This window comes from Lipotes vexillifer, unplaced genomic scaffold (assembly GCF_000442215.2).
Source record: "Lipotes vexillifer unplaced genomic scaffold, Lipotes_vexillifer_v1.1 scaffold184, whole genome shotgun sequence".
NCBI classification, from domain to species: Eukaryota; Metazoa; Chordata; class Mammalia; order Artiodactyla; family Lipotidae; genus Lipotes; species Lipotes vexillifer.
This window is the reverse complement of record NW_006783561.1, coordinates 2,049,086-2,071,326: the sequence shown is the minus strand read 5'-3', so window position 1 is coordinate 2,071,326 and position 22,241 is coordinate 2,049,086. Positions and strand designations below refer to the sequence as shown.

Genomic DNA, 22,241 nt, shown 5'->3' with positions numbered 1-22,241 from the left:
CCACGAAAGAGCACATTTGGAGTCAAGTGCCCAGATGGCAGGGTGGTGGTCATAGAGGCATCAATAGATGAGAAAACAGTCCTAGCCCCCTCCGTCTCTGATGGCTTATTCCCAGGTCTTTCTCTTCCCAAGCCCAGTACCCCAGCTCTCAGAAACCCAAAGTCCTTATTCAGTTCAAGGTTCATTCAGTAAATCCTTACTGAGCGCCTACTAGGTGCCAGGCCCTATTCTAGGCGCAAAATAAGGGACCTGACTTGAGAGAGTTATCGACCTAGGCCGGTTTCCTGCCCCGCACACGGGTACTTTGGGCACTGCTGACCAAGGGCTTTCTTCCCAAGCTTAGCCCCCCGCTGCACCCTGTCCTGAGAGGCTGAGACCGTCCCGCCCACGGCAGGGGGCCGGGGTTCGAGGAGCGGGGAAGCAGTACCTGTGAGCAAAGCGGTGGGGGAGGCTGGATGTACGCACCGAACCAGAGTGGGTGGGCCGGGCTCAGCCTCGGCCCTGTCCGGGCAGGGGCTAGGAGGGGTGGGGTGGGGTAGGGGCACCGCCCGCAGGGCCGGCGGGCGGGCGGGGGACCGGGCGGGAGGGAGAGACGCTGCCCGCGACCGCCTCCGCCACCGCGCCTCATCTCCGAGCTGTGCTCGCCCGCTCCCCGCCCTCCGGGGCCGTAGAGAAGCTCCGCTCTCCATACTGAGCAGTCCCCGGAAGGCACTAGGACACGTACCCCGACTGGATAAAGATCGGCTCAGCGCTCGCTCCGCAGCGCGAAATCTCGCCATCAGCGCGGTTCGCGCGGCCGCTCCGGCACGGCCCGGCCCGGCCCGGCGACGCCAGATCGCTATCTGGGGAAACGGGAAGGCACGCCGCTGTCCCAGCCGCCACTCTCTGCCCTGCGCGCAGGGGTGACCGCGGGGCCCTGGGGCTCGCCGCACCCCCTCCCCCCTGCCTTCCTTCCCGGCGCTTCCTCCCGGGGGACCCCTGCTTCCCGCCAGCCCCCGGCCCCCAGCGCCCAGCCAGACGCCCTCGCCCCCCTCGCCAGGTCCCGCTGCCTCCTGAAGGTTACGCGACGCAGCGTAACCCGCCCGCCCTCGCCGCCTCCCACCCCAGCGCCCGACGCGTCGCGCCCGGCCGGCCGGGCTGCCGGCGGCCGCCACCGCAATCCCGGCTCTAAATCAGCGAGGGGAGGCGCCCCTCCCCCCACCCGGCTCTCCGGGCTCCCCGGGCCGCGATTGGCCACGCGGGCGCCCCCCACCCCCGGGCCCTCAGCTCCAGCTGCGGCGCCATTGGCTGCGGGTCTCCGCCAGCCTTTACATAAGCCCGGGCGCGCTCGAGTGGAGTTGTATAAAGCGAGCGAGCGAGCGGCGTCGGGGCGGGAGGCTCCAAGCCAGCCCGGGACCGGGACTGGGAGCTGGAAGGCAGCGGCGGCGGCGGCAGAGGCGGCAGCGAGCTCCCGCTCTCCGACGCCCCCAGGCGGTGGGGCTGAGAGAGCCCGAGGATGGCTCCGAGCGCAGACGCCGGCGTGAGTACCCGCTTCGGTGCCCCTCACCCACTCAGGCAGAGAAAGTTTCTCCCGCCCTTTGCGCCCCACCCCGATCCGCCCGCCAGGCTGGCGGGGGTGCCGCCCGGGAATCGGGGAAGACAGACCGCTAAGGTGGCGGCGGCTTGGCTTCCAACTTGCCAAGAGGCACAGGACTCGACTGGCGCGCAGAGCCTCCCACGGGCTGGGGTAGAGGCGGGTGCGGGGCCGGGGCTGGAGGAGAGGTGGGAGCGGAGGTGCGGGGGCGATAGCCCTCATAGCTGCAGAGGAGGTGTCGGGGGCGTCCTGGAGGTCAGCTGTTTGGGGAGAGGGCACCGGGGCTGGGAGGGGGCGGAGCAGGTGAGGAGGGATGTGCCTGGGGTAGTGGGGAGGCACCCAGCGAACCAGGCTCAGCTCCGGGCCTGGGAAGCTGCTGGCCTCGGCCGGGTGCCTAGGCTTCCAAGATGGGGAGGAGCCCTAGGGGAAGCTAGCTCTTCCTCCCCGGGAAAGCCGAGCTCCCGGGCACAGCGCTGGGTGGCAGAGAGCTCGGGGAGCCAGCCCAGCGCGCGGCGTAGCTGCCGGCTGCCTTTGCTGGACCGAGGTGTGGTCCGCTTGCTTTCAGCCTATCTCAGGCAAGCCAGCTTCAGGCATTCCAGGGGGACCAGGGATCCTCCTCAGCCCAGTGGGGACACGTGGAGGCTTTGATGGGGCCGCAGGCCGAGCTTGGGGGCATATGCCCAGCAATGCAGCGCGCTTCTTTGCAGTACAGTAGTTGGGAGTCCTGGTTAGTCTTGTTTCTGCAGAAACCAACTCAAGAAACCAGAGTCATCCCAGCCTGGATGGGAGCCTCCCAGAGTGGCCGGGAAGTGTTTCTGGGGCTGGGGAGGGGGGGCCACTTTCCTTCCTCGGGGAATGACTAATGAATATTGCCGCTGGTGGTGGTAAGGTGTGCACCTAGTGTGGCTTCTGTGTGTTCCAGGAGGTGCTTCAGCTCTCCAGGCAAGACATATTCTTGAGTCACACTTGAGGTGTCTTCTGGGATGGGTGCAGGACTTCCCAAGTGAAGCCAGGTGGAAAAGAAGGCAAGAAGCTTCCAGGGATAGGGGACAACTCTGTAGTGCTGCTTGAATCAGGGGAGAACTCTTGTGGGAAGAGAAACGCTGTTGGTGGGAGATTTTTTGACCCTGATGACTTGGGGCTGCAGCTACCCGAGACTGAATTAGAGCGAATTCAGAGTCACCTTGTACCTCCTTGTACCTCATTCTCAGCCATGAGGAAGGGGAGATGGAGAATGGAAAGTGGGAATATGGCGGTTCTTCCAATATGGCCCTTGAGGAAGATTTTTCTCACAGTCTGACTTGATTAAGAACATGTTTCTGGCAGCAGGTCCTAACGTCCATTTAAGGGACAATGAAGGGAGTTTAAGGTCTTGATGCTGGCACAGTGGACCACAGTTAGAATATCCTGGTTTACAGTTGGTACTAATGGTCTCTGGAGAAGGTCAAAAGTGGGCTGCTCAGTTGGGGCTGTATCCTGTACCTCATCCCTGAACATGAATGAGTGTTTTGAACTCCTAGAGCAGCTGCGTCAGTCTGTAGATCTTTTAGTGGGGCTCTCATTTCATACCCCCAAACCCAGCTCCATCCTCTACCTGCAGTCAACATTTTTCTGCTGCATTTCCCAAGACCTTCTCTCCACTGGGGATTTGTACAGCGAAATACCTGCTTGTTGCTTTCTTCTCTCCTCTCCATCTGGGCTGCGCCTGGTGTTCTGAACCCTGAGGTTTATTACTCTGCACCTTGATGTTTGGTTAAGACGTCCTATAGCAGCACCGTAGTGCCCTCTGAATGTGTGGACCAATGGTCTGTGTAATTCTGGGGAGTGAAACATACTCTTATAGAGAGCGGACTACAGACCAGGAAGGTAGTCCTATTAAACAAATGTGACAGTCCTGTTCTCAATCTTACTTGCTGCCTGCTGAGGCAATGGAAGCTGCCCAGCAGGATCTTTGGTGCCCAGTATGGGGCGCCAAAGGCACCCAGCTCAGGACCACTGACTTTTCACTTCTTGCCCTTCATTGGTCATGGTAACTTAATGCTTTAAGCAGGTTCAGGCTATAGCCTTTAACCATCACCTTCATGATTGGAACCCTTCTACCACGTACTTCCTGGACTTCAGGTGGTCTGTGGTCTCAGGTGCAATGAGACAGATACATGTACAGCATTCCAAGGAAACAGAGCTGGTACCTAGCCCCACCTGCTCTCTGAGATCATCCTTTGTGTTTGGTGCTGGTGTGTTCTTTGAACTTGTTTAGGACTCACAGAGCCCAAGAATATTAGAGCTAGAAGAAAGGAACCTTGAAGAGCACCTACTCCAATGCCATCCCACATGCACACTTAATTTACAGATGAGAAAACTGAAACCCAGTTAAGGCAAGTACCTTGCCCAAGGTCACATGGCTCTTTGGTGGAAGAGATAGGACTGGGTCCTAGGATTTCCAGTCCTCTACTTAGAGGTCTTTCCACTCCCATGACCTGTTTCCTCTTTACTATGGAGATGGATGTGTGTTCTCTGCACAGTAAGTGTTCATAATTGCTGACTGATCAGACATCGGTAAATTAATAAATCTAGTAAACTGAGGGAAATTTCCTTTGAATCTGTTATTCAGACTGAGGAGGTGAGGAGCAGATAAAGTTCTCATAATGTACATATACAGGTAACAGAAATTCCTAATTATTCTTTCCCCTTCCTCCATGATCTTGTCTTGTTATCTCAAGTGGTCTTGTAGGCAAAAGCAATGCGACTCCTGGTTTCTGTCCACGCACATAGGAATCAGAAATGCCCAGCCCCTTGCGGTGGTCTTGGAACCCAAGCCTGGAGCTCTTCCTTCTTTCTGCTCAGGCATGCTAGAGTGAGGTCTCTCTGACCTGTAGTCACACCACTGCCTATGGGGCCTCCAGTACTCAGATCCTGGGTGAAGTGGAGAGTTTCCAATCAGTATTTGCCCCTTTCCCCATCCTTGCTGCTCCCAGCTCAAGGTCAGAGTTCTAGGATGTTCTGTTTTTGCGAAATCCTCATATTAGGGCTTCTTGGGTGACCTGGAAGATACTACCATTTCCATTGCCCTTTTTCTTTTCTGTGAGGCTGGCTGTTGACATCTGAGCCAGGCCCTGGGAAGGAGGTTTGCTGAGTGGCCTGTGGGCTGCCCCCTCTATGTCCTCTCCCCACCCTGCTCCTTTGCACTCTGCATAGAGCCCCCCCCACCAGAGTCTCTGCAGACTTGCCAGCAGCCCTCAGGAGGGACCAGTGCTGCGGAGCCAAAATTCCAAGAGGCGGATCCTCTTCTGTCCCTAAGGCTCACCCAAGGGATGCTTGTTGCCAGGGAAGGTGCTTGAGTTTCCTCATCTCCTTCAGGCTCACAGACAAGTTGGGTCTTTTTCTTCAGGTAGAGGAGGGAGGTGGTAGGATAATGTGGAACACCAGAGAGCCACAGCCCCCTCCTTGAAAGCAGGGTTTCTGAGAGGCTGTGCTTGGGATCTGCGCCTGATTCCAGCTCTAGCTGAAGAGTTGTGCCAGCATTCCCAAGGCTTGGTTTGGTTCCGGATAAGGCCAGAGGAATATCCTTACATAAAATACAGCTATAGCACAGTACCTCTGTATTTTTTTTGAATGGGGGAGTGGCATTAGACACTGAGGAAACAAGAGGTCGCCTCTTTCATGAACCCCACCAGATGGTTGACCCTTACCTTACTCTCGCTGGGAAGGCAGCTCAGGCTTGAAATGATTCAGGCTTAGAATCCGGCTCCTCACTTCCTGCTCAGGCTCTTAACCTCTGCATGCCTCAGTTTCCTCCTCTGCAAAATGATGAGGCTGGCAACCTGTGATGAGTGTAGGATAGTGAAAATCAAGGAAGATAGTCTTTAACATGCCTCTGCCCTTCGTGAGATGTAAAGAGGTATTCAGCTGGGAGAGGCTATTATTGCAGGACCCCTGGGAACCACACTGGGTCTTCCTTTTCCCGGCGAATGAGACCGAGTGTCCAGGTTCGCACATCAGCCTCTGCTCACAGCAACATCTGGGCTGCGGACAAGGCCTCCTTGGCAGGACTCCCTCCTTGCCCTCTTCCCTCCCCTGTGTTGGGGTTTTCATTTCAGGGTTCTGCCATTCTTGGGGAGAAGAAATTTTACAGGTCCCAGGATAATTCTGAGTGTGATAGAAGGCCTTGAGCTATTGATTCCTAAGGAAGGATCTTTGTGCTGGGAGAAGGCTTCCTCAGAGCCCAGTGATTTAAGAGTGCTGACAAATCCATGCTCACTGAGCCTCCTGCGGGCTGCAGATACAGGCTTCCAGGCCATCCAGGGTTCTGCGAGGGATTTCTGGGGAGCCTGGCTGGTTGCTTAGGGGACATACACCTGTGAACTCTCTTTAAGAGAAAGTATGAAATCAGTAGGTTCATTATCACACCAAACACACGCTGGACCACGGAGGGCATTTAAGAAATGAGAAGTGGCAAAGAACTAGGAGCTTGTGTTTGAAAAGTGTGTGGAAAAGTGTGCAGGGGTTGGGGAAGGGGCAGGGGCAGGAAGACCTTTCTCCACTGAACCACATGATCTTGACCTTATTGAAGTCCTTGGGCAGTGAACGGAGGGATTACTTTGCCCATTTGACAATGTGTGTAGACATTTTTGATTGTGACAACTGGGGCAGGGAGTGCTTTTGGCATCTAGTGGGTAGAGGCCAGGGATGACATTAACCATCCTACAATGCACAGGACAGCCCCCCAACAAAGAACTGTCTGGCCCAAGAAGTCTCTAGTGCCAAGGTGGAGAAACCCTGGACCAGAGCATCACATCATGGAATCACAGCCTGTTAGAGGTGGGAGGGATTTTAGAAGTATTTTCACCCAATGCTCCCGCTTCATAGCTGAGAACCCTGAGATCCAGAGAGGTGAAGAGACCAGCCAGGGTCACACAGCAAACAAGTGGCAAAGCTGGTCTGGACCTCAGATCTGCTGTCTCCTGAGAATGACTTACCCAGACTCTCCACAAAGTTCTTGTGAAGATTCAATGTGAGCTGTGAAAACACTTAGAAAATTATAAAGAGACTATTATTAATATTGCTATGATTAGGAATTTGGGAGTTTGGAAAGTTCTATTTCTGGCTATGCCACTGACTCATGGTACAAGTTTGGGCACATCATTCCCCCACCCCCAGGCCTCTCTGTGAGTGCGTGTGGGGTCAGGGGTGGTCTTAGCGAATGATAATTATATCATAATCATTGTCTTCAGAGAAAAGTCCAAAGATTTGCCCTTCAAAAACCGTAGACACTTAAAAAAAAGAAAGGATAAAAATTTTCCTTGAAAGAAATCATGTTGACTTCGTAAGAAGCAAAGCGTTTGCTTCTTGGAAAAATTCCAGTACCCGGGCCCTGTGAGTTGGTTCCAGCCCAGGAAATCTGATCAACATCCGGCGGAGAAACTGATAGCTCCCCAACTGACAAGCGGCTGGATTTGTCCCCACTCCCTCCTCGACTTCGCCACCCTTTCCTGCTCAGCCCTCTTGGCCTAGGGAAGTTCTGCAAGGAACTTGAAGGAGGGGTGGGCAGGCGTGTCATTAATTAGGAAAACCTTGTTTACTTAAAAGACATATTCTTAAAGATCTCTTCCAAGGGACATTTTGACATATTACTTGAATTAGCCACAAAGGAATCGTGTTGCCGAGAGTGTAAAATGACCCTTGCTGTGGTTTCCAGTTACTCTTACCTTTGTGTGCACCCAACAAGTACAGTGACAAGGTCGTGGGAATCACTGTGGAGCTAAGGGGTCCTGTTGACTGAGGAAGGGACCGTGGGGACTTCTTCCCTCCCTAACAGCCACTCCACCTACCTTGAGAGTCACCCCCTGCTCCGGATTTCCTTTGTCCCTGCCCTCCTTCGGGACCAGCAGCATGCCGGGGAACCCCTGTCCCCCACCTGGACAGGCAGAGGAGCCTTGCAGGGGTCCTGGGAGCAGCCCCGGCTGGAGTTTCTCACAGAAGGCCCCGCCCTGCCCTTGCCCTCCGGATTGGAAGCGGGAAGTTCCTAGAGGCTGTCCTTAGAGGACCAAGGCTCCACCCCTCCCTGCCCAAATTGGGAGGGCAAGCTCACTCAAATCTCACCCAGTTCCTGTCGTGAAGGTGGTGAGCATCTTTCGTGTCCAGGGCAGCCCAGCTTCTGGAGGTCAGTCCATGTAATCAGGGTTGGTGAGCACACGGGCCCTTTCTGTCGCCTTGCCTTAGTGATGTCATGTTCCCTTTCGCCCTAGTCTAAGAACAGACTCTTTCTTGGAATCGCAATCATGCACCAGTCATCCGAGAAGCTATGTATATCCAAAGAGCCTTTTGCAGGTGGGGAAAGAAGAGTTCCCAAGAAGGAGAAATGCTGCCTTGCAAGCAGCGGGGGTGGGGACGTGTCTTTTGTTCTCAGCTGTAAACCCAGTGCCTTGCACAGTGCTTGGCATATGGAGGGGCTCCACAGGTGCTCGGTGGGTGAACAAATGAATGTGTGAATGTAGGCGGCCAGTCTGGGGCAGATGTGGCCCTTGGTATTAAAGTGGATCTCCAGACAGGCCTGGGCCCATAAGGCCAGCTTTCCTTCAGGCTCCGTCTTCCCAGAGCTGGCGCTTGGCCCCAGGGCTCTGTAAACCTCCAAAGGTCCCACTGATCAAGCAGGGTGTGAGGAGCCCACACAGGGCCCACTTGTGAGATGGTAGCAGCTCTAAGCCTGGAGCAGGGCTGAGTTTCTCCTCCCCTTCACTTCTTGTGGGTGCCCACTGCCCCCATCCTCCACCAGGCTGCCACAAGGAAGCTCCGCGCAGGTCTATCTTGGTAGCTGTAAGCTGATAGAAGAGATGATCATTTGGATTTCCACCAAAGACAGACTGGAGAATGAATCATTGCTTCACGGAAAGATTCCCAGGAGAACGCTTTTAAATAGCAAGGTCCGCTAATGCATTTTCAATGATTTAGGGAAAAAACCTGACCCGTAGACACTTAGGCTCGGAAGAGAACTTTGGAGGTCATCCAGTACCACACCGTCAACTACCCCCAGCTCCAGGACGTCCAAGTCCCCTCTGTGATACTCTCACTCACTTTTTGGAAACCAGCCAGTCTAGCCGTCCTGCACACTGTTGCCCCAAATCTAATCGGATCTCTACCCGACTTCAAACCTCCCTCACCTGGTGACTCCAGGCTCCTTCCCAGATGCGCCAGGCAGGCTCTACAGGCCCCAGCTGCTGCCTCCACGCAAGACTGTCTCCGCCTTCTCCTGCACCCTCCACTCCGCGATCCCAGACACTGCATTCCAAAGGCATTGCCACCTGCACCGAACCGAGCTGAGTCAAATCCACCTGGAACGTAGCTCCCATTGGAATCCAGATTCCCTGTCTCCAGGGTGCCTTTCCTGCCTGCCCTTCCCACCCCCTACACACCTCGATACTTAATCCCTCCCTCCTACGGGCTATGTCTGCACTTTGTACCTGTTGCTACTCTGAATGCCTACCCCTGTATCATGTCTCCCCGCCTAGAGGGCTGTCAGCTCCTTGAGGTCAGAAGCCATGCCTCAGACATCATTTCTAACCTGGCCCTTAGCATCTGCAAGATGCTTGAAAAATGGATGTGTATATGACTATAAACTGAGGGGTTTTGCATTTGGAAAGCAGTGTTTAAAATGTCAAAGAACTCCACCAGGGTCCCTAGACAAATTAGTCACAGAAGCCAGCCTATGCCTCAATGTCTGACAGTCCCGTGAGTTCCATTCGACATTTGGCAGCTACTCCCCAACAGGGAGCACCTGGTGGGCCTGGACTCCATCTCCTGAGATGCATTCGTTCATTCGAAAAACATTTATGCGGTAGTAATAGCATCACTGTCGTCGCCATTACCTACCACGTATGGACTTTGCCAGGCACTGGGCATGCGTTATCTCATTTCATTTCCCGTTTTACAGACCCGGAAGTCCGAGCAGTTGATAATACTCATTAAGGACCTGCGCTGCCTTGTGCGTGAGGCTGGGAGACTCCGTTTGTCCTCTCACTTTCAGAAACACCATTTCAGTAGCCTGCGGGTCTCTGTGGCATCTCCCAGCCTGGGTCCCCTGCGTTTTCATCTGCCTTGTTCTGGAGCAGGACCAAGCCTCTTTTCTATAAGTGCACAGCCGCAGGCAGCATCTGGAGTTCTCTCCAGGTAGCGGGAAGGAAGAGGAAGCCTTATACTTTCACGGTGCTGGGAAAGATGCATAGGACATGGTGGCCCCGGGGGTTGGGGAGGTACAGGAGGTCTGGTGTTTGTCTTCCAGGCTGGCAATGCAGAAGACGGGGACGGGGGACGGGGTGGAGAAACGCCGATGACTGAGGCATTAGAATATACGCTCCACGGGGGCAAAGACTGCATTTTGTTCTCAGCTGTTTTCCCGATGCCCAGACAGTGCCTGGCAGAGGTGCATAAGACTAGCGAATGAATGACTGAGCGAATGACTGAATGGCAGCCCCCAGCTTTCTCTCCATTTGGGCCACAGTATTTGCTTCCTAGCTGGCCTCTCTGTTTCCAGGCCCACGCTCCCACGGCCTCCTCCACACCCCGCTGCTGCAGTGTTCTCTCCAACACGTCCCTCCACCCAAGTCACCCCTCACCCTTCTAGCTTGTGTTGTGCACCAGGCCTCCGCAGCCTCTTCTAACCTCCTAGCCACACCCCGTCCCACCATCCGTCCTGTCCCAGCCACTCCGAGCCTCCTGGGGCTGCATGACCCTGCTCAGCCACCATGCATGTGCTGGCTCCTCAGCCTGGAATGCTTTCTCCACCTTGTCCCTCTGGCCAGTTCATCACTGCCTCTTAGGCCTTCCCCAGCACCCCCAGGCAGAGATGCTTGCTCCTTCCATTGTGCTCCCATCTTACTTCCTTTAAGACAAGTCTGGTGTATTGAAAGACACTGTTCAGTGTAGTGTCCAAGGACAACATTTCTGGAGCCAAATGGCTTAGACACGGATCCTGGCTCTACCACGTACTAGTTGTGTGACCTTGAGCAAGTTACTTAACCTTCATTTCCTCATCTGTAAAATGGGGACAAAAGTGGTACCTACCTTACAAGGTTACTATGAGGATTAAATGAGATCATCCATGTAAAGGGTTGGAGTAGTGCCTGGCACATAGTCGGTGGTAGGTAAGTGTTGTTATTACTACCCATTCCTCATATAGTACTTGTTATATGAAATTGCAATTAAAAACAAATCTCCGTTTGCCTTGTGTACAGGGTCCCATGAATTAGGTTGAAGAGTGACGTGATCAGCTCCGAGATTTAGAAAGGGAGCGCTGATGTGGAAGTCGGGAGAGATGAGAAGAAAGGGGGAGCAGTGAGCAAATATTACTGCTGTTCAGTTGAAGGATAAAGGGGGCAAATCCCCAGCAGTGGGGATAGAAAGAGTGGGCCGCTTCGAGAGAGATTCATGAAGTGGATTGACTCGGTGATCCAGCAGTCGTGAAGAATAAGGAAGAAGCAAGAACCAAATATGACCCCAGATCTCCAGTTTGAGTGTTGGGGTTTGAAAGGGTCCAATGAAGAGCATCCCACTTCCCTGTTCAGAATCAGGACCAATGAAGGGAAAGAAAGGTGGGGAGGAACAGGGGAGGGGAAGAGAGAGGCAGGGCTCAGACAGATGGAGATTAAAACGCTACCATCATTACAGATACAGCTGTTTGGAAGGCCAGGCTTCAAAGTGGGATTCATGGAGCTTGCTGATGTACGTGCATCCCCACTGCAGCCCTCCCTGTGGGTGGGGGCAGGCCTGAGCCTGCCTGGCCAAGCTCAGCACATGGCCAAGAGTGGCCTGTGCAGGGAGGCAGGTCCAGAAAAGGCTCTCCGTGCCCAGTTTTTCCAAACTGACCCACCTGGTGAGTCCCTGCTCCGGCCCTTGGGAGGAGGGAGTGGGGAAAGGAGGGGAGTCAGGAATGATACACTAGTCCAGGGGTTCTCAGTCTCAGCACTACTGACATTTTGGGCTGGATAATTCTTTGTTGTAGAGGGCTGTCCCCTGCATTGTAGGATGTTTTGGCAGCATCCCTGGCCTCTACCCACTAGATGCCAGTAGCACCCCCCCTTCCCTGGTGGGACAACCCAAAGTGCCTCCAGACATTGCCAGCTGTTGAGGGCAAGGGATGCAAATCACCCCTGGTTGAGAACCAGCGCTCTCATCCAATGGAAGGTCCTCCGGATGGAAACCTGAGGAGGGAACAATAAGTGCTCCCTCTAACTCATGACCCGGTGTGGGGCCTTTAAATAGGCAGCGCTAGGAGGGCAGGTGGGGATGGCATCTGGTTCGCCAGACCTTTGAGGGGTCTGCTGTCTTCTTCGTGTCCTCCTCACTCTCCTTACGCAGCTAACTTCTTAGCATCCTTTACGGCTCAGCTACGCCCTCCTGCCTCCACAAAACATTCTTCTTTTCCCCTCCACCGGGCTAGTTTAGATACCTTCGTGCCCCTCCTCCACAGCACCCCTCACCTTGTAGTGCGAATGCTGACTAGCTTTCTGCCTGTAGCCCCAGCACCGAGCACAGCCCCAGGCTCACTGGAGGCCCACAGGAGTGTCACTGTGGGTCAGCAAAGCTCCCCTAGCTCTCCTCCAACGGTGCCTTAGCCCCAGGCGCTCCTCTGCGTAGATCCGGGGGCCCAGCCCATGCAGGGCGGAATGCTTCTGTGGCTGCCTCTCTTCCTCAAGCCTCTGCCCTCCTACAGCTTCTGGAAAGGGTCTGTGCTCCCTGCTGGTTCCCAGCATCTGAAGCATTCAGGGCTCTTGCTTTTTGTGAGAGCTCCGGGCGGTGTCCTTGGCTCTTGCGATAATTGCTAAAGAACTGCTTGCCCTAAAAATTGCCCTGGAAGCCACAGCTGCCTGACCCTACTTCAGAGATCTAGGTTGCTTGGTTACCAGTTTTCAGACCCAATTCAGGAAAGTCCCGAGGCCGCAGAAAACTGAGTTTGGCTGCATGTGACCCACAGCCAGTGTCTAAAGACTGTCTAGCCCTAAAGCTATCTGTGTGAAAGGAACGGAAATAAGCAGCGAGCCTGGCCCCCGAGAGGCGTTCACTAGCTCACTTAACCCTGGAAACCTTGGCATGTCATAGGATTCCCAGGTTACCGATGAGGACACTGGAGATCCGAAAGATTAAGAACCTGCTAGTTTCTGGTGGAGTTGGGGTCCAAATCCAGGTCCCCGACTCTGGGCTTTGGTTTGTTTATTTATCTTTCTCTCGATCCCACTGAGGATTGTTAGCTTGTCTAATACTTTTAAGAAATTATTACAAAGCAATTCTTCCCACCGCTTGAAACACAAGCCCGACCACCTCTCACCCTTATTAAGAGCCCTCTTTGCCCCCTCCTCTCCCTTCCCCTGTAGGAGCAGCCCAGGTGTTCCGGTCCTGCACCCTCTGGCCAAGCTCTGCCACTGATATTTATCCTCGCCTCCCCCGGGCTGCACTGCCCCAGATGTCTTCCCATTGCACTTAACACTACTTACTACTTAACGCCACTCCTACCTGTAGATAGCTAGTAGGTGCTTGTTACACAGCATTCAAGAAAACAAAAAAGTTCCGTTCAACATACTTTTTAAAATTCGATTTTTAGCTTTTCTCCACATTCTCCCCAAAGATTGAGATGTTCACAGTGGTGTGACAGGTTTCCGAGCCAACTGTGTAAAATGTGAGGTCACTCCAGCACCTGCTGTCCTTGTGCTTCAGGCAGTACCATCCTGCTCTGCTTTCTTCCCCAAACTCCATATCCCACCTCTTCCTATGATACTCTCTGGCTAAATAGATTTTCTTGATAGACCTCAACAAGCTGGTGATGAATTTTGGTAGTAGAAACATTTTTCACTTCAAATCAGATTGTAGCTTACACTCCCAACTGGGGACTGTGAGTCTGGGGGCAGTGGTTCTCAGCCCAGGCTGCCCATTAACATCATCAGAGGAGCTTCTAAAAATACACCCGAACCCCACCGCAGACCAGTTAAATCAGAAGCTGGGGTGAAGGATCTGGGCAGCAGCATAGCTCTAAAAACTCCCCAGGTGATTCGATTGGACAGCTAGGGTTTAGAATCACTGGTCTAGAGCCTTGCTACTACAAGTGAAGTCTGCGGACCAGCAGCCTCGGCATCCCCTGAAAGCTTGTTAGAATGCAGAATCCCAGGCCCCTCCCCAGACCTACCAAATCAGAATCTGCATTTTACCAAGACCCTCAGGTGATTGGTAAGCACGTTACAGTTTAAGAAGCATTGCTTTCGGGAAAGAACAGTTTTTTGGTTTTTTTTTTGCAGTACGGGGGCCTCTCACTGTTGTGGCCTCTCCCACTGTGGAGCACAGGCTCCGGACGTGCAGGCTCAGCGGCCATGGCTCACGCCCAGCCGCTCCGCGGCATGTGGGATCTTCCCGGACCGGGGCACGAACCCGTGTCCCCTGCATCGGCAGGCGGACTCTCAACCACTGCGCCACCAGGGAAGCCCAAAAGAACAGTTTTAAGATAACTGTATGACAAGTTGCAAGCAATTTCTGCTGATTCACATTATCATTTGGACTTATTCCTTCATCCATTTAACAAATGTTAATTGAGTGCCTCCTAGTACTGGGCACCACGATGGTTTGGGGGAACACATTGGCATGCATCTCTATCTTGGCTTGCAAATTCCTTCCCATACCCCATCTTCTCTAGGCTCTGGCCATTAATGGTAGCTATCTTTTGTCTACTAGACCTGACCCCCCACTCCAGTTCCAGCCCTTTCCTTCTCAATTCTTTGCAAAAATTAGAGTCAGAATCCCTCTTTGTCAGTCCCTATCAATTGTGGTAATTTGAGCTGAAGATAGCTAGTACTTTGAGTATATAATGATCAACCGAGTCTGCAGCCCTGAGGATTATATGGCCCTAGGATTGGTTTCAGACCCTTAGATCTAGAGGCAGAGGAGAAGTTTCTTGAATGAATCACTGTAGTATATAGTACGGTTTCTTAACTCTGGCTATTCAACATGTAGTTTATGGACCAGGACGGTCAGAATCACATGGGAGCTTGTTCAAAATATATAATCTTGGGCTCTCCTGCAGACCAGCTGAATCAGAATCTGCATTTTAACAAGGCCACCCGGTGATTCATGTACATATTAAAGTTTGAGAAGCACTGGAGCACTGGTATAAATTCTCAAATTTTGCAACATACTAGAATGATGTAGGGAGCTTTTAAAATTCTGATGCCCCTGCTGCATCCTATGCCAAGTGAGTGAGAATATCTTGGGATGAGACCAGGCATGAGTATTTTTTTATTATGATAAAATATACATAACATAAAACTTACCATTTTGACCATTTATAAGCGTATAGTTCAGTGATATTAAATGCATTCACATTGTCATGCAAACATCACCACCATCCATCTCCAGAACTTTTCATCTTCCCAAACTGAAACTCCATAACCATTAAACACTAACTCCCCATTCCCCTGTCCCCCCAGCCCCTGGTAACCACCACTCTTCTTTCTGCCTCTATGAATTTGACTACTCCAGGTACCTCGTATAAGTGGAATCATACAGTGTTTGTCTTTTATGACTGGCTTATTTCACTTAGCATAATGTCTTCTAGGTTCATCCATGTTGTAGCATGTGTCAGAATTTCCTTCCTTTTTAAGGCATATCATATTCCATTGTATGTACATGCCACACTTTGGACATATGGATTGATGGACACTTGGGTTGCTTGTGGCCACTGTGAATGATGCAATTACGAACTTGGGTATACAGATATCTGTTCCAGTCCCCTCTTTCAATTCTTTTGGGTATATACCCAGAAATGGAATTGCTGCATCACATGGTAATTGTTTTTTTGGATTTTTTGAGGAACTGCTGCACAGCAGTTTTCCACAGCAGCTGCACCATTTTATAGTCCCATCAGCAATGCATAAGGGTCCCAATTTCTCCACATCCTCACTAGCAATTGTTATTTCCTGGTTTTTTAATTATAGCCATTCTAATGGGTGTGAAGTATTATCTCACTGTGGGTTTGATTGCATTTCCCTAATGATTAGTGATGTGGGGCATCTTTTCATACACTTATTGACCAATTGTATATCTTCTTTGGAGAAACGTTTATTCAAGTTCTTTACCCATTTTGAATTGGATTGTTTTGTTGTTGTTTTTGAGTTGTAGGACTTCTTTATATATTCTGGATATTAATCCCTTATCAGATATATGATTTGCAAATATTTTCTCCCATTACATGGGTTGCCTTTTCACTCTATTGATAGTGTCCTATATCCCCCAAAGTTTTAAACTTTGATGCAGTCCATTTAATCTATTTTTTCTTCTGTCGCCTGTTCTTTCGGTGTCATATCCAGGAAATCATTTTCAGACAACGGTATTTTTTAAAGCTCCCCAAGTGATTCCAACGTACAGCTGAGGTCGAGCAGTGTTTCTCAAATTTTAACGTGCATTCAGATCACCTGAAAATCGTGTTAAAATGCACATTCTGATTTATTAGGTCTGGGGTAGGGCCCAAGATTCTGCATTTCTAACAAACTCCTCGCTAATGCTGATGCTGTTGGTCTGGGGACCACTGAGTAACCAGAGTGTAGAGGGGCATTTCAGTGATTTCCTTTATCTGAGCCCTGAGCTAGCGGGTGGGTATTTACCAGGCCTTTTCCTAAGTTTCCCACCACAACTGTTTCCCAGCAGGCCCTCGGCTGACCCTCTAACTTTCAACTGGTGCTGAGCAGCCCTGGGAGCCTTTGGCTTCAGAAGAATGAAATATAAAGGAATTGTTCTCCCTGCTCCACTCTCAGCCCACCCCCCCTCGGGGAGGCCGTCCACTGGTCTGCTCATACCTAGTGCATTCGGTTCCACACTAATGATGGCAGGTTCCTGTCTGGCCTTGGCCCTTGCAAGGGAACTGCTACAGAGCTCTGCTGAATAGCTGTTTTGCTCAAAATATGTTTAATATGCTCAGAAAGGAAAACCACACAGGTTGGTCTGAAGTTTATAGAAGAAGCTGGGAAGAAAAACTGCCGAAGGTCTGCTTCTCAAAGAAATCCTTTAACTCATCATAGAATTTTAGAGCCGGAAAGGACCTTTAGAGATCTACTCCCAGACCCTCATTTTGGAGAATAAAGCTGGGACCCAGCAAGGCTGTGACTTGTTCAAGGTCACCAAGCAAAACAGAGGTCAGCCCACAGGTGTATTATTTCTGCTTAATCTTGCTTTAGGTTATTTATCTGGAAATGGATAACACAGAGTAGCTATTTCTTTCAGATGTCTCCTTTAATTAAAAGTTCTACTTTTCAAACAAAGGTAAAAATCAAGAGGCTGGATCACGGTTCTTGCCCCTCGTGGCCTTCGTTAGAAAATTTCTACCAGATGCTTATATTACCCTAATAGGACCTGCCTCCCCAGTGGCAGTGACCCAAATTGCAAGTGGAGTAGTGCCTGGGAGGACCTTAATAGCTTCTAGAATGCATGCCCAATACCAATTTTTCCTTCATGCCCATTGATCGCAAATGTTGTAAGCTGATCACAGTACTCTTTCAAGCCACTGCCAGTCAGTTTGGTTGTCAAGTTGACACTCATCTGCCATCCCTACAATAGAATTCATACCTTGAAAAGTCCCGTGGCCTTCAGATCCACACTACGTTTCAGCGTGGCTATCCTGGTTGTTAAATACTCTTCAGCTTCTCATTCCCCCACCCCACCCCAGCTGCTCATTAATCCAGTTATGAGTTTCCTTTATCCAACCAAACTTCTTGCCAAGTTGCAGAACTCGCGGAGTGATGTGTTTGCCTTTAGTGACTAGACAGCCCAGTAGATGTTGCTGTTGTGCTCAGACATCTCTGTAATTGGGACTGACATTCTGATAGTGCAACACCCAGCCCTCTAAGCACGCCACAAGAACTTTCTTCCCAGGAAGGCTCACTGAGGTTAGTCTCTGCCCTGCAGTTAGAGCCCTGCCCCTGTGTCTCTCTCCAGCCTCCCCACCGAGGCATTAGGGAGGCTTCTGAATCATGTTTGGCTCCGTAGACAGTGCCTGGGCCCTTCATTTTGGTCTCTGGGTCCTGAACTGGAGCAAGCTCCTTTGCTGGCAGGAATGTCTGTCTCCATCTGGGGAGTCAGTCTTCAGGTCTTCTCTTCATTAAGACATCAGCCTCACTCAGCCTTGCTCTTGGCTGCCAGCCACACTGACAAGCCAGCAGGAAAAGTTCCATCAGGAAGAGGTGTGCCGCCCTCTGTAGGCAGGAAGGCACCGCCTTGCCTGCGGGACTGCCTGTGCAGACCTTGTGGGACTTGTCCCAGGGGAGCCTTTGGAGCACTCTCAGAGTTCTGATTCTAAGCCTGCGGGCAGCAACTCGGGGTGGTGCCATCTGTAGCATTCTCAGTGTCTCCCTGGCTCACGTCAGGAAAGGATGGAGTTCTTCCACCTCCTTGGCCACTCTCATCTGTCTCCTGTGTGCCTGCCACCAGCTCTCGCAGCTCCAGGCTGTTTGGCAACACCCTGAGTTATGTTAGAGATATAATAATGAATTATACAATGGATTATACATAATTAATTTATAATAAAACACACACACAATGGTTTAATTTCTCCAAGTGAATGATGCGCCGCTCGCCAGATCCTGCTGGAATACATTCCATAACTGACTGCTTCCTGGTCTGGAGGCGACGGCCAGCTGCCCTAGGGAGGGACCTTGGCAGGGGCACTTTCCAAGTCACAGATTCCCTCCAGGCTGCCTCTGGGGTAGGTCCCACAGAAGGATAATCCTTTACTGCCTCTACTATTGTTTTAGACATGGACCCTCATGGGGGTCTCAACCCACCCCTGGACTGTCTGAGATCTGTTGTTTTCTTCATTCTCCCAGCCCTTCTCCCAGAGGATGGAAGATGCCCATGTGTTTATACTCTACCATTTCTTCCTTCCTTCCTTCCTTCCTTCCTTCATTCCTCCCTCCCTCCCTCCCTTCCTTCATTCTGTCCTAAATATGTACTGAGTGCCTCTTTTGTGCCAGACACTGTCCTTGGCTTTGTATGCATACATGAACAAAACAGAGAGCCTTGCCCTGGTGGAGCTTATGTTCTGGCTGAGGGAGACAGACACTAAATAACAAAACATGATGAATGAGGAAGTCATCCAGCATGTTATAAAGTGATAGGTGCTGTAGAAAAAGAAAAGGCAGAGCAGGATAAGGGTGACCTGACATGATGGGGACAGGTTGCAGTTTTAAAGAGCATAGTCAGGACAGGTCTTGTGGAAAAGTGGCAGCCTAGTAGTTGCCAAGCCCTCCAGGAACAGGGAAGAAGCGTACTGCTGCACCTAACATTTGTACCTTTTGGTTTCAGATGTTCCAGATGTTTCTGTTCCTGCTGCTGCTGTGGTTTCTGCCCCTGACTGAGGGGTCCCTGCGGGCTGAACCCATGTTCACGGCAGTCACCAACTCAGTCCTGCCCCCTGACTATGACAGCAACCCCACCCAGCTCAACTATGGAGTGGCAGTGACTGATGTGGACCACGACGGGGACTTTGAGATCGTCGTGGCAGGGTAAGTACCTCCCGCCCTGGGTTTGACAGATACATTAGTCAGCTTTTGCTGTAATAGGGCCAGATAACAAATAGCTCCAAAAGCCCAGCGGCTTGCAACAACACACATTCTCATGCACTTGGGTCTTGGCCAGACTCAGCTGGGTTCTGGTACGCTGTGTCCTTGCCTTTTTGCTGTAGCAGTGAGTTGGGATGGAGGGTAGATTGGAAGAAAAGTGCTTAATCCACAGGCTTTCCAGGGAGAAGATTTGAATGCCCTGCTTCAAGGCACTCTGTTCATATTTTGGCCTCCTTAGTTATGCAGGTGTTACTTCCTTACCAGTGAGACACTAGAATCTCTATATACGAGGGATTTAAGGGTGACAATTATGGCAGAAGGGGATGCTCAAAGCTGCCTTTGCACAGCATTTTACACAAGACTAAGAAAACATTAATCGCCTGTTTCAGAGAAGGGGGGAGGTTGGCGATGAAGGATAGTTAAACTTCCTCTAAACCATATGCCTTGGCGCCCCTGCTCCCTTCTCTCCTGAGACGCAACATTGTGTATCAAGAAAAGATTTGGAGTCCAAAGAGCTTGAGTTCATGCCTTAGATCTACGGCTTTCTAACTGCATGACCTTGAGTCAGCCCCTTTTGCACTGAGATTCAGATGTATCATCTGCAAGACTGGAGCTAGAGATATGCCCCCCTATTGTGAAGCTTCAATCGCTGTTGCACGTGAGTGCATTGTATATTCTGCCAATCACCATTGATAATCCTTATTTATGGAGCACTAATATGTGCCAGGCACTGTGCTAAGCTTTTCCACGCACTGTCTTATTTAATCCTCCTGACAACACTATGCAGTAAATATACAAGAAAAGGAAATTAGGATTCAGAGATGGTGAGTGACTTGCCCTCTATCAAGTAAATAGTAAGTGGATGAGTCAGGATTTGAACCCCGCGGCTCCCTAACTATAAAGCTGCTAAACTACATTGTACAAAGTTTAATTATCACTTCAAAAATCAGCCAATCAATAAATACACTACAGGGGCCTGTCAACCTCATTCTAGAAGGCTGGAGCTTTTATGGCAGCACTGAACAAAGTAAATGGCAAGTAACATTATTTGTAGCAGTTGCATGTAACAGTAGAAACCACTGACTTTGGCATTGGAAAACCTGGTTTTAATCCTGTGTCATCCAATAGTTGTGAGCCTTGTGCAAGTTACTTAACTACACAGCCCCCACTTTCCTCATCTGTAAAATGGGCATGTTGAAATCTACCCCTGCCTACCATACAGGGCAGTGGTGAGGATTAGTGCTGATGATGTATAGAAAAGATACTTTGTAAGTGCATCTCTTCTTTCATTTATTCTTTTCTTGTACACCATGAAGAGTAGAAGTTCCTAGATTCTAGATCTCATGGAAGAGTCTAGACTAGTGCGCTGACAAATAGAACTTTCTACGATGATGTAGACGTTCTATCTTGGTTCTGTCCAATATGGCGTCCACTAGCCACATGTGGCTATTGAGCACTTGAAATGTGGCTACTGTGACCAAGGAACTGAATTTTTAATTTTATTTCACTTTAATAATTATATAGCCACATTTAAATTAGACTTCGGAAGGAAGGGACTTCGGAAGGAAAACTAAAGAGCAGAGTGTGATAGAAAAGGGGGAAATAGGAATGGTTGTAAGGACCCTTATTGCGGGGGGTGACCTGTGCAGGGTTGGAGCCAAGCAGCTTGTCTGTGTTCAGTTCTGTGACTGTCCAGTCACTCTCTGAGTCCAAGAGAAGCCTTCCTGGCCAAATCCTGCTTCCCAGAGCCTGTGCCACTCTGCCAGGGTCTCTGGGTAGGGGGCAGTGATGCACTTCTGAGATGTTCTAGTTGGCCCTGCCTCCTACCAGATGACACCAGCCTCCCTCTGGTAGGCACTGGGAGCTGACAGAGGACAGTGAGGCAACTTCCCTCCTTCCTATCTTTCCCTCCTCCTGGGCCCCCACAATGATGACCAGGTTCTCCTTTCATCTTGGACGATGGGTGGCAAGCTCAGATTTCCATCCCACCCATCCTTTGAGGTGCAGGGGATTGTTACTGCATCTCCTGAGCATCCAGCTTCTTGATTTCCCAGTGCTGGGCATTCATCTTCCATTTCAGTGAAGGCTTTTTCTCTTTCTCTTCCAAGGAACTCAAGAAATTTGCTTTTGTGTCTTCTATGGCAGAGAAGCTAGACCATCATTCGTAGGCAGTTTAGAGTAGATGTCTAAACCTTGTCTAGCTTGCTGCTTCCTGTGGGGCCTGTAGCACTTTGGAGTTATCCTCTAGAAGGAAGAACCAGACCATCCTGGGTCTTTATTCTGAATCAGCCAGAGATCAGGGAAAGGCCCTTGTTTCTTCTCCCAGCGAAGGGCTGAGCCAGGCAGCCCCTGTCTGAGAAAGTTTGGGCTGCCAGGTGTTCTTCTAAAAGATGGTATTGCTCACCGCCAGCAAAGAGGAAGATTTACATAGAGGACAGGATGGCGAAATTGGGCAGCCTCCCAGCTCCAGGTCAGGCCTTCTTTGTGGCTGTTATTGACGCATTGTGAATTCTCAGAGCATCAGAAAGACACGTTCTAATTTAAGTACCAAAATACATTCCAGAGGCAAATATAACTCTTTATTATCTTCAGCTTAGGATGATTTGTCACTGTCTTCTTCTTTGGGCTGGATAACCAGGGGCTGACTATACAGACATATTTAAATCAGGACCTTGGCAGGTCATTCGGTCCACCCCTTGCCTTCCAATAAGGTCACACCTATTGTTTTTGGAGGCTCCCTTTATTTAGAGCCTTCCAAGGGAATGTGTGCAATCTTTTCATAATCCAGCTCAATTACTTATGTCAAGAATCTATGTGACTAATCTGAATCCCTCATATTCGAGCTTAGTAAGCCATTTCTTTTAACTTCTGTTTTGCTATTACCTTTGAAGATTTAAACCAAGTGGTCACTACCCTTTCAAATAATGACAGCTAGGATCACTGCCCTGCCTTTCATGCCCTGTGGACTCCTTGGCAACATTTCTGACTTTGACTTTCATTCAGTTTTATCCACCCTACACCCATATTTAACTCTGTTTCCTTCTCTGTTTGATGGTAGACTCTGTTTAGGAATCACACAGCAGGAA

General features: G+C 50.8%; 1 protein-coding gene across 2 annotated transcripts in view; it reads left to right on the top strand.

Moving 5' to 3' along the window:
• Positions 1 to 1,135: 1,135 nt before the first annotated feature.
• The window catches only part of CRTAC1 (cartilage acidic protein 1), a 136,611-nt gene continuing 115,505 nt past the window's right edge, over positions 1,136 to 22,241 (top strand). Inside the window, exons 1-2 of one of the 2 annotated variants that reach the window (XM_007456230.1) lie at positions 1,136 to 1,519; positions 18,899 to 19,098. In XM_007456230.1, the coding sequence (XP_007456292.1) occupies positions 1,496 to 1,519; positions 18,899 to 19,098 (224 nt within the window). In that variant the 5' untranslated portion in view covers positions 1,136 to 1,495. The remainder of the gene's footprint in view (positions 1,520 to 18,898; positions 19,099 to 22,241) is intronic. The other variant, XM_007456231.1, reaches the window with a different exon arrangement.